This window comes from Lepidochelys kempii, chromosome 5 (assembly GCF_965140265.1).
Source record: "Lepidochelys kempii isolate rLepKem1 chromosome 5, rLepKem1.hap2, whole genome shotgun sequence".
NCBI classification, from domain to species: domain Eukaryota; kingdom Metazoa; phylum Chordata; order Testudines; family Cheloniidae; genus Lepidochelys; species Lepidochelys kempii.
The window spans coordinates 82,580,634-82,593,697 of record NC_133260.1 but is presented as its reverse complement, the minus strand read 5'-3'; the positions used below and the strand labels follow the sequence as shown (position 1 = coordinate 82,593,697).

Below are 13,064 nucleotides of genomic sequence, written 5' to 3'. Positions count from 1 at the left end.
AAGAATATAGCAGTAGGGATATATTACTGACTACCTGACCAGGATGGTGACAGTGATTGTGAAATGCTCAGGAAGAGTAGAGAGGCTATTAAAATAAAAAACTCAATAATAATAATAATGGGGGGTTCAATTATCCCCATGTTGACTGGGTACATGTCACCTCAGGACGGGATGCAGAGATAAAGTTTCTTGACACCTTAAATGACTGCTTCTTGGAGCAGCTTGTCCTGGAACCCACCAAAGGTGAGGAAATTCTTGATTAGTCCTAAGTGGAGCACAGGATCTGGTCCAAGAGGTGAATATAGCTGGACCGCTTGGTAATAGTGACCATAACATAATTAAATTGAATATCCCTGTGGCAGGAAAACACACCACACTGGCCCAACATTGTAGCATTTAATTTCAGAAAGGGGAACTACACAAAAATGAGGTTAGTTAAACGGAAATTAAAGGGTACAGTACCAAAAGCGAAATCTCTGCAAGCTACGTGGAAACTTTTTAAAGACACCATAATAGAGGCTCAACTTAAATGTATACCCCCAAATTAAAAAACATAATAAGAGAACCAAAAAAGAGCCACCATGCCTAAACAACAAAGTAAAAGCAGCAGTGAGAGGCAAAAAGGTATCCTTTAAAAAGTGGAAGTTAAATCCTAGTGAGGTAAATAGAAAGGAGCATAAACACTGGCTAATGAAATATAAAAATACAATTAGGAAGGCCAAAAAACAGAACTCAAGGAACAGTTAGCCAAAAACTCAAAAAAGTAATAGCAAAATTTTTTTAAGTACGTCAGAAGTAGGAAGTTAGGAAGCCTGCTAAACAACCAGTGGGGCCACTGGATGATCGAGGTGCTAAAGGAGCACTCAATGATGATAAGGCCATTGCGGAGAAACTCAATGAATTCTTTGCATTGGTCTTCACGGCTGAGGATCTGAGGGAGATTCCCAAATCTGAGCCATTCTTTTTAGGTGACAGATCTGAAGAGCTGTCCCAGACTGAGGTGTCATTAAAGGAGGTTTTGGAACAAATTGATAAACAGTAATAGTCATCAGGACCAGATGGTATTCACACAAGCATTCTGAAGGAACTCAAATGTGAAATTGCTGAACTACTTACTATAGTCTGTAACTCATCATTTAGATTAGCTTCTGTACCAAATGACTGGAGAATAGTTAATGTGACGCCAATTTTTAAAAGGGGCTCCAGTGGTGATCCCGGCAATTACAGGCCTGACTTCAGTACTGAGCAAACTGGTTGAAACTATAGTAAAGAACAAAATTGTCAGTCACATAGATGAACACAATTTCTTGGTGAAGAGTCAACATGGTTTTTATAAAGGGAAATCATGCCTCACCAATCTACTAGAATTCTTTGAGGGGGTCAACAAGCATGTGGACAAGCGGGATCCAGTGAATATAGTGTACTTAGATTTCAGAAAGCCTTTGACAAGGTCCCTCCCCAAAGGCTCTTAAGCAAAGTAAGCTGTCATGGGATAAGAGGGAAGGTCCTCCTATGGATTGATAACTGGTTAACAGATAGGAAACACAGGGTAGGAATAAATGATCAGTTTTCAGACTGGAGAGAGGTAAATTCTGATGTCTCCCAGGGGTCAGTACTGGCCCAGTCCTAATCAACATATTCATAAATGATCTGGAAAAAGGGTTGAACAGTGAGGTGGCAAAATTTACAGATGATACAAAATTACTCAAGGTAGTTAAGTCCCAGGCAGACTGTGAAGAGCTAAAAAAGGATCTCTCCTATTAGCCAGGATGGGCAAGAATGGTGTCCCTAGCCTTTGTTTGCCAGAAGCTGGGAATGAGTGACAGGGGATGGATCACTTGATGATTACCTGTTCTGTTCATTCCCTCTGGGGCACCTGACACTAGCCACTGTCAGAAAACCAGATACTGGGCTAGATGGACCCTTGGTCTGACCCACTAGGGCCATTCTTATGTTCTTATGAGTGCCTCAGCTCAGTAGGGAGGAGGAAGGGAGAACTACGCTGAAGGCTCCTGAATGAGGGTATAAGGAATAGGTCTTCATGTTCAGCCTGGTTGGGGCTGAAGGTTTAGTTGTTTTTTCTTTTGCTATCTTATACTGGACTTGGAGCCGAGGGGCACAAAAGATGGTAGGAAGTGACCCAGGAGGGTAACTCCGAGGGCACTCCAAGGTGCCGGACCCTGATTGGCTCTCACAGGGTCCTGGATTGGAGCCCAGTGAAGTGGGAGGGCTGGGCTCCCATACCAATTGCCCCTGCTGCAGGAGGTGCATGTGCCACATTCCCACCCCACTCACCTTTCTGGTAAGGAGAGGGCAAGGACATTGAGAACATAAAGTGAAACAAAGTCAATACAAGGGTGAAGAATTGGACTGAAAAGCTGTCCTGCTGAAGGGCGAGGCTGTCTACTGGATGTGCTACCCACTAGACCACCTGGCCCTCTGACAGCCCTGTTGTATGCACATGCACACACAACTCAGACTAAAATAAAGGCCAACACTAACAAAGCATTCCAACATCCCAACAGGTTGTGGACAGTGAAGTGAAACCCTAGATGTCTGTCCTCTCAACATTCCTCAAACTTACTGAAACAGTGAAAGCTCAGAATTGAGATTGAGCCGTCAGGAAGGCTCTTGTCCCCCCTCCCAAACAACTGCTGCTCAGTGCAGTAGGGAGCAAAAAAAAACATGGACAAGCAGCAGTGGAGCTGGAGCACTGCAGAGGGAAAGATGAGACACTTCCCAGTCCCTTGAATGCTCCTCCTTTCCCCTGCCAAAAAATAAATCACACACAAAAACAAACAGTATAATCAGGGCCAAAGGTAGGAAAAAGACCTACACTAATTAACATGCCATCTTCTTCCAAGGGCTGTAGGAAGTAATGTTTCTTGAAGCAATCAGCATTAACTCCCATGACATGCACCATGACTCTCCCTCATGAAGGATCATGGAGATGGACCTAAAGACAATGTGGTAGTCAGGATGTAATAGTTAATAAGGGGTATTTAAATGTAAATAGTACTCATATTTTGCACTTATTCAGTAACTTGAACCCAAGATAAAGTATGCATTAAGCCACACAAACACTATTGGGAGTAGGTATTAATCCCAACACTACAGTGTAGAAGTTAGTCTCCAAATTTAGCACCAATAACTTTTCAAAGGGCAATTCAATATTCTATGACTTTTCATAGTATAACATTTACCAGCTTTTGCAGAGTTTCCCTCGCTAAAGAATCACAGTGCCCAAAATGCCAGACTTATACAAACACACACACACAGAGTGATAACGTTTCAGACATAAGCTACATTTGGATTTTAAAATTAAACATATTAAGAGTGAAGAATTAAGTGTTATTGCTCTTATTCAAGATAACTTAAAATTTCACCAAGATTAGCAGATAAAAATGATCATATCCATCATCTAATTCTATTCTCCAACATGGCCTGCCTAACTCAGCAACCACACCCAGCACAGAGATGCCTGGGAGCCAGGAAGCAGGCTGGCCAACAGGAGGCATAGGGGTAGCAGTTCTGGGGTAGTACAAGAGCCAATCTTGGCTCTGGGGAGGAATGGACATTGAATCCAGGAAGAGAAAAGGAGGGTGTGAAGGTGAGCAATGTTGTGTAGGGGAATCCAGTCTGCACACATCATCGTCTTTGTGCATATATCTGGGCTCTCCATAGTACTGTACCTGGTATGCAAGACCACCCACAGCCATTATTCACAGTACGCACAAAGTATATCACAGGCAGGGGCATGTCTGCCTGGAGGTGGGGGCAAAAGGGGCAGTTTGCCCCAGACCCTCTGAGAGGGCCCCAAAACTAAGTGGCATTTCAACCTACCAAACTGGGTCACAACACCGCTCACTGAAATTTGGCCCAGTGACCCTTCATCACACTGGAGGGGATCCAGGCCAAATCTGAGTGGCACCATGCTAAGTTAAAGTGACAGTGATTCACTTGTGCATACCATGTGAAAAATGTCTGGAGGCACCTCTGTGCCAGACCTCATAGTGCCCAAATGCAAAACCCATTTCTTCAACTTAACTTTTTCTCATTAGCCCATCACAAACATACACATAATCAACCTGATCTACTTAAATGCACAAATAATTATTTAAAAATATCTCCAACATTACAACTTTTTCCTGCAGAAAGAGTGAGAGTTTATGTAACACATTTAGTTTTGTTACTCTAATTTACTGGAAGATAGATAAAACGGTGCAGTGGGCCACATAAGTAAGAAAGATAGGTAATTTAGAAAGAGGACTGGAAAAAAGCTAATGTATCACTTTTCTTTTTTTTCTTTTTTTTTTTTTTTTTTGAAAGAGTAAAAAAAGAATGTCTCAGGTAACTATAGACCAATTAGCTAAATTTCAATCCTGGGCAAATTCATTGCATTGAATGCAATCAGAAAATAATTAAAAGATTATAGTAATATAATTACTACCAGTCAACATGGTTTTATGAAAAACAGGTTTTGTCAAATAAACTCAAATAAACCGTTTTCTGATGAGATTACAAGATTGACATAATATATTTCAACTTCTGAAAGGCTTTGACTTAGTATAACACAGTGTTCCAGTAAAAAATAGCACTATACAAAATGTAGCATATATTAAATGGATTAAAAACTGGCTAATTGATAGAACTGAAAAAGTAATTGTTAATGGGAAATCATCATCAAATGATAGTGTTTCTAGTGGTGTCCTGTTCATGCACAATAATATTCAATGTCCTTATCATTATGCTTTCTTCTTAAAAATCATTCGCAGGGAAAAGACTAGATGGAAGTTGAAGATGGACAAATTTAGAATGGAAATAAAGCAACATTTTTAATGGTGAAGGTATTTATCATTAGAACAATTTACCAAGGGTTTTGGTGGATTTTTCATCACTTAAACTCTTTAAATCAAGATTGGATGTCTTCCTAAAAAAGATGCTCTAGTTCAACCAGATGTTATGGGTTTGATGCAGGAAACCTCACTGGGTGAAATCCTATAGCCTGTGGTATGTAGGAGATCAGCCTACTCTCCGTGATAATAATGGCCCCTTTCTGGCCTTAACATCTATGAATATGTAAATAATAACTCTTGGTGTACCTGGAAGCAGCACCTGGGAAGCCACTGCCAGGGTGTGAGGCAGAACTATTAATGTGTATTGAGATCCAACGTGTTCATCTAGTCCCCTCTCCCATCTCCACACCCCCATGCACTCCTATCTAATTCTCCCTATTCATGTCTCCCCCCCAACCCTTCAAGAGACTGACACTGATTTTTCAGGGGGAGTATGGGAAAGGCCATCCAGCCCAGCTGCAACTGCTCCCCCTTACGCTTATGCTCCTCTCTTGCATCCAGTCCCTCATTCATGCCTCACCCCATAACCTCCTTTGGAGGTATTAATCCTTCTCAACTGTAATACCAAAGACCTACTCAGGCCTGTCAAACTATGGCTGTCCTCTGCTGAGACACTGGAGATTCACTAGAAAGAGAAACTACCACGGGAGCAGAGGGGACGGTGGAAGGAAGCTTCAGTACCAGAGGGAGGGAGCAGAGGCTGAGAAAGGAAATTGGTAAGTGGTGTGTAGATGGGGTGTTAAGTGACTTAACTACTCATCGCCTTGCTTTTTATGATTTGTATTAGTAGGATATGCATTCTAGCAACTTTCACTCAAAGTTCACAAGGGTTTTGTGGGAAGAATATATATACACATACTAAAAAGGAAGGAACTTCAAGTTACATTGTCTCTAAAATTAGTTTTTACCAAACCAGAAGGAAAATACAGAATGCATTATAACTGAAATAGCTTTATAATGAAATACTTGTAGAGTCAAATTTCACTGTAATTTACATGTTAAAACAGAAAGTGAAGTTTAAAATATCTTGACTATTTTTGGTGAGGAAAGCATGAAGGCATAGGAGGGAAATAGCAATCCTTATGCTGTATTATGCAAATGAAAGGATTCTTGGAAAACGAACAATGATTCACATGTGTAATAGGGGACAAATGGTGACTGAACAGAGAACTGCATTTTTAAGCCAACTTGTTATTACCATGTTGTGCAAATTTTAACAATGAGCCTGATTTAGCAACACTTACAGGAGGAAGCCTTGCTTACCTGAGTAGTCTCATTGCAAACCATGGAGCTACTTAGGTAAGGATTACTCACATGAATAAAGTTTTCAAGATCACATACTGTTTACTGAAGACCTAGGGCTTTCTACACTACCCACTAGATCGGCGGGCAGTGATCGATGCAGTGGGGGTCAATTTATTGCGTCTAGTATAGACGTGATAAATCAACCCTGAGCGCTCTCCCGTTAACTCTGGTACTCCACCAGAATGAGAAGCGCAAGCGGAGTCGATTGGAGAGAGTCCGCTGTCGACTTACCACAGTGAAGACATGGCAGTAAGTAGATCTAAGTACGTCGACTCATAGGCGCCGACTTCCCCTCTTTCCCATGGGTGCTCGACCCCCCTCTAACCATGGCCCGACCCCCACTCCACCCCTTCCATGAGGCCCCGCCAATGCATTGACTTCAGCTACACTATTCACATAGCTGAAGTTGCATATTTTAGATCGACCCCATGTGGTAGTGTAGACAAGACCCTAGAAAAAGGATTGACAATTCAGCAGCATTTATCTGAACAAGCACATGATCTAAGTGCTTGCATGCTTAGTCTATGCATACATTCAACGATAAACTGAAACACCTGTGAAAAGTCCAGTTAGTATGAATACTATTGCTCCTAAATCAAAAGCATTTTCAGAGTATTAAAAGCCTACTGATGGCTTTCAGATCACCATCAATTGACTTTGAGAATGTTCCTCCCCAATTAATTCCGCTACTGTACTTCGGAAAATCTGACAAAATATCATTAATTAGATTCCAACCACTTAGAACTGTGTGAAACTTGGCAGTTTTACTCTGCAGAAGTGCATGCAACTATTTTATTTGGTATCAATCCAAATAAATTCCCCCATCAGTTTCAGTTTGAGTTTTGTGTTTGAACAAATCCAAACAAGCAAAGTAAAATGCAGTCATATTCTCTACATTTCACATGGTTTCACAACATGACAATGCAAAAACTGCTAATTGTGCATGAAAAGTTGGCAAACCTCAGAGAGTCTATCGTGGATCTGGTTTGATAGGTAACTTTGGAATGAATCCAATGAGTTTTGTATAGCTGTGCTATAGTTGCATGGATTGACAGCCATCAAGCCACAAAAACAGGCAGTTTCGATATTGCTAACTCACTTCATCAGCATCTCTGTTTTTATTCCACATTTTGTAAAGTGATGCAGGCGTGTACATTTATGATGCTCTATAAAGGCCCTATAATGAGAATAATAATTGCTTTTGTTTTAAATCCGGCCAGGGTTTTACATCATCCCAGCTGCCTGAAGTCCCTCCACCCTCCCTTAGGTATCCTGGGATTCCAGTTCATCGGAAGCACCACTGCTGTTGTCAATGGGCCTGGTTCTGATCTCACATTGGTGTAAATTAGGAGGTCACTAAATTCACATCATATAAAAACAATGTCACTGAGAGGAGAATCAGGTCCAATGTCTCTAAAATGAAACTCACCACAATGGTTTGATTGTGTTAACATTTCTACTGCACACATATTCATTATGTATTTTTATGGACAGAAATAAGGAAAGAAGAGGGTGCATTCCTAGTAATGCCAGGTATGGGGATGAGGACAGAGGGGCATAAGAAGGCGAATGGGACAAGGAAAAGACAAAGAGGAATGAGGATACAAGATATGGAGTATCAGTATAAATATAAGGATGTAGAAGAGGATGGGATTAGAGATGGGGAAGAACAAGATAGGGAAGAGGAGGCCAGGGATGAGATAAGGTTGAAAAGTAGGTTTATGGATGCCACTGGAGGAAGGAGGATGGGCGAGCATGGAGGATGGGGATAAGTTTGGAAATAGATTAAGGAACAGGCTAGGATTAAGGAGAGGGATGAGCAGGAGATGGAGAAAGAAGAGTATAAGGAGATGAATAAGATTAGGAAACAGGGGGAATGGGATTGGGAAGTAGAACAGACACAGAGATGGGATGATCAGGACAAAGATATGGATAGGACTGGATGGAATGTGTGGAGGGGACTGGGATTAGGGATGAGGTGACGAATAGAGTGGAATTCAGCAGGTTAGGGATGGAATGTGAGAGAAGGCTGTAGGAGCAGGATGGGAATAGGAAGGAGGATGAGACAGTGATGGGACTGGAATGGGAATGTGGCTGTTACTGCCTGCATGCAGGGCCTGCCTTACCAATCCAACGCAGGTACTGAAAGAAGCGAAGGAGCCTGGGTAACGAAGCACAGTGCCACTGTAGTAACAGGCTCTCTCAGGCTGAGAATGGACAGCACCTGCGGGGCTTTTCCCCTCACCCCTGAGCCGCTCCTCCACTGCAAAGCCAGGTGCCAAGAAGCGGCTGTCCCTCTTGAGCAACAGGTAGAGCTCCCGGGCAAAGGCCGGGATCCTCAGCAACACCTCATCCCCATCCTCTGACGGTGGTGGCGGTGGTGGGGAAGGTGGCGGCGGTAACTGAGAAGCAGCGCCAGATCCCTGAGGATGGGGAGACCAATGATAGAATTCCTGAGACTCATATTCATCCTCCGCATCCTCCTCCTCTGCTACCTCCCCAGCTGGCTGTGGTTGTCTGTCTACTGGGGAGGAGACCGAGCGGACCTCGCGGGAGCTGCCTGCCACCTGGCTAGGTGTAGCAGGAGCACTGGTGCTGCTACTGCTGCTGTTTCCACAGCTGGGATCAGTACTGCAGCTGCCTCCACCACCACTGCCTCCAGCAGGCTCCTGCTGGCCTCTGCTCCACAGTGCTGGGAAGATGATCTCCCACTCCTCAGAGTCTCCTGATGCATGCAGACCTGCAGGAAAGCCAGACAAATAACAGCATATGCCACAAAACAGTGCTGCACATGCCACAGCATACCACTCATGCCAGTGAACACACATATATGCCAATATCCCCTGACTACACCCAGTGCTCCTAACCAACAAATGCATCACACAAAGCACTCCCTTGTCCCATTCCCCCTCACCCCAATGTACCTCCCCCACAATATGTTTACTTGCAGTATATTAGTCAGCCACTAGATGTCTCTGTGCTGTTTACGAGTTCTAGACAGGAACTGTGGTCCCTGGTAAACACTGGAGATAAGCTGGAACCCGAACTGTGTGGAAACTATTGTTTGTGTCTGTAGTTGCTCTCTTTAATAAACACCTCCTATATAAAACTAGAGCTGGACACAAAAAAAATGGCATTTAGAAATAAGTGTCAAAAGTTCCATGAAAATTTTATCCTGTTTTTCAGCCAACATAGAACTGGTCAACAAATTTGCTATTTCAATGAAACAAATGGGAGAAAAATGTCATGAACATTTTGACATGTATTTGATGAGCTCTGTTTAAGACTGACTGTGATTCTATATATCATTACAACACACCACAGCCAAATGCATATGCTTACCACACATGTGCATGCACACATCCATGCAACAATAAAACCTCCATCATTATCAAAGAATATTAATGATTTATTATTTTATGATTAATGATTTTATTATTAGTGATATGTGTATATGATATATAAATTATCACAATGCATGAAATACTCAACACAACAACATATTCAGCTGAATCTGTGGGTATGTTATGTGTGTACACATATACATTCTAGTCAGGGGTTCTCACAACAAATTTTTTGTTGGCCTCGACATGCAACCACCACCTCTTGCTGGTGGCTGCACTGACAGTATTTCTTGAAATACTTAATTAACTTTATGAAAAACAAATATATATGCACATATCCAAATCATTATAATTTATTGACTCTTTTTGCAGACTCAATAATAAAAATAATGTACAGTTGTCTCTCTTTTTTATAGGACCTAAACAGAATAGAAACACAAATAACGTACGCTGCAGGTTCTTGTCTTTTTTGCTGTTGCTTCTTTTCCTTTTTTTGGTTGCTTTTTTAAAAAGACTTGCAAGCTAGTAAGTCTGCTGCCGTGAAAAGTGATATTAACAAACATACAAATATCACTTTTCACAGCAGCAGCAGACTTACTCAGTCCTGGCAAGCCAGGGGACAAATTAAGACTTGGATGGGGAGATCGGTAGGGGGGAAGTAGGGAACGGGGTGGGGGGAATGCATGATGGGCCAGCGGAGGCAGCGGGGGACCAGGGGCAATGGGGGCTGAGCTCTGCAGACAGGCATTGGAGCCCTGTGACCAGAGCCTGCTGCCTGCCACCCCAGGGCTGGAGCCCCAACCCTACATCCCCAGGAAGGTGGGGAACTCACTAGCTCCTCCTCTTCCAGCATGTGTGGCTCCAGAGGGGGTCAGGGTCCAATCCCTACTGGTGGCCCTCAGGGACTGACCACTGCTTTGCCCCTCCCTCACCCCCTCTCCATCACTCTTCAGGGGGATGTAGCTGCAAGAAAAAGCCACTGGTGGCCGCATGCGGCCACAGTGGCCACATCTGAGAAATGCTTAAGATTTCTTAAGATATACTTAACCTTGCCTCACCGCAGGGGGATGGACTAGATAACTTCTTGAGGTCCCTTCCAGCCCTACATGTCTATGATTCTATGAATCTCTCTATGTGTGGATATTTTATATTACATATTTATATATAATTATTCATAAATTGTAGATAGATACACTATGAATAATGTTCTACTCATAATGGGTATATACACATATTATGAATACGAGTATACACACAGATAAATATTATGAATACTATGTAATACACACACAAATACTATAACCATTGTATACGTGGGAAATCACTCTGTGCCATATGATCATCTATACATATGTTATTGATATATATGTTACCAGATCCTGCATACAATACTGATTAGTTGCAAAGTAACATGTACAGGTTGGCTACAAATAAGAAAAGAAAGCAACAGTAACATGCTGGACCACTGATTTTCCCCTTCTATTAATCCCATGCTATGGAAAGTACAGAAATGAGCGCCAAAGAAAGGGATAATTTTACCTGAAATGATCCCATTTGATAGGAAACACAGCTGATAAAAAACGCAGCAAATGTGGCTCAGTCGCATCCCCGTTTTCTTCTCCATCCACTTCACTGTCCCAAACACACCGAGGGAGCAGCCTATTCACCCTCTTTATTTATTCCTGTTTATTAGCTTCTGTTGCTGCTGCCTGTCCTGAATGGGTTGTGCCCTGAACTGCCCCAGTTCTTTGTATGGTTGTGGGTTGCAAGTTGCTGCCTCTTCACAGGGTTTATGTCCGACTTTGTGGGAGGCAGGGAAGAAGGGAGGGGGGAGAAGTGGAGCGGTATTAAAATTTGCAGCAGCTCCCTGGTGGATTATCTGATGAGTCTATTGTCTGATTTACAGGAGGCAGCCGGAGGAGAAGGGAGAGCCGGAGTCCGGCAGAGTGAAACCACCTCAAAGCCCGCAGAGAAGCAGAGGCCAGTTGGAGAGTCGCGAGTGTGCCCTAGAAAGGAGAGGCAGCAGCACACGCAGAAGCAGAGAAGGAGGAAGAGAGTTATCCGTGCGCAGAGCGTGTCACCCTGCACAGCTGTAAGGGGGGATAGCGGTGGACAAGCGGCGAGAAGGCGAGAGCCGTAAAGGCAGCACCCGGAGAAGAGGAGGCAGCGTGTGCCCCGGCTCTGGTCACCGCGCTCTGCGACCAGGCGGCTGCGAGCTCTCCCTGGTGGGGGGGCGGCGGATTAAGTGGAAGGGGGGGATCCCCCAAACTCCTGCAGCTTGCTCCCGATTGGTTGCTCCGGCCAGCGCTATTTGCATGCCCCCAAGCCAGAGGTACAGCAGGCAGGTATAACCCCGGCCTCCCGCTGCTGCTCCGGGGGGGGGAGCTGCTGCTGAGCCTGGGCACAATGCTGCAATCCAAGCGATTTTCCAAACGCCTTTGAGTTGCGTTTCAGTGTTAAGGCAAGGAGCGGGAAGATAATGCAATTAGTCACGGGATTCTCCAGGGCTTCCACACACAGCCTGTGCCTCAGCCCAGCCCCCCTTCTCCCTGCTGCCCGTCACACACCCACACAGGACCGTGCATACTCCTCCTATACCCACACATCCTAGTCTAGTCACACAACCTTCTAACACAAGACACACGTAGTCTATATATCGACACACCCCAGAACACCCTCACTATACATTTTATACACACACAAACACACACCCCACATTGTAAACAAACACAAATTATACCCTGTCTAGGACAACACAAGCACACTATACACACAGAGTAATACACATCATGTCCTATACACACAACCCCTATGTGAACACACACACACACAGAAAAACTCACACCACATCCTATACTTACAAAGTAACATGCACAAACACACTCGATTACACTACACATACACTAAACACCTTTTTAAAAGGGATCCCTTCTCTCCCCCTGCCCTGACAAACACCTAAAAGGCCTTTGCTTCAAATTCAGGGCACTCTAAAGATTTACCATTTCTGTCTGTCTGTTTTGTGTAACTTGATTCCAAACTCCCTTTTTGCCCCCCACTACACAGCTCTCCATGGAAACCCAATACTTCCCACCCCAATCCCTGTCAGCTGAGGAATGATTAAATGAGGAGCCAAGTAATATAGTAAAACAAATATCTAAAATCAGGGTAAGCTGCAAAATCAACAGATAAACACCTCCATATCTGAGACTGATTTCTCATCATAACCTTTGTTGTTTTACCTACTGTTTCTGATGTCAAAGGTGACTATTATGCCTTAAGGGAAAACAGAGTAATCTAGTTTTGTGAGGAAAGACATCTTTTCTATAAGAGAAAACTACAGAGATGCAAGAATTTATCCTGAAAGCTATAGAGATGTTAAAAAAAAAGAAACACCACCATATCATTAGGCTCCAAATAAAAAAAACATGTTCGGACTTCACAGAAGCCAAATGTACCTTGGGGTCTGATATCTGTTCTGAGTGTTCAATAGCTGAAGAAATGTTGCACAACAAGGGTGTGTATTCTTAACTACCTCCAAACAATATTCTTGATTAGTTAT

General features: G+C 43.3%; 1 protein-coding gene across 1 annotated transcript in view; it reads right to left on the bottom strand.

Annotated features, from left to right (window-relative positions):
* The window catches only part of ADAMTS19 (ADAM metallopeptidase with thrombospondin type 1 motif 19), a 279,664-nt gene extending 267,901 nt beyond the window's left edge, over positions 1-11,763 (bottom strand). Inside the window, exons 1-2 of the mRNA XM_073344873.1 lie at positions 11,045-11,763; positions 8,288-8,901 (exon numbers count right to left, since the gene is read on the bottom strand). Coding sequence (XP_073200974.1) covers positions 8,288-8,901; positions 11,045-11,129 — 699 coding nt within the window. The 5' untranslated portion in view covers positions 11,130-11,763. The remainder of the gene's footprint in view (positions 1-8,287; positions 8,902-11,044) is intronic.
* Positions 11,764-13,064: the final 1,301 nt, after the last annotated feature.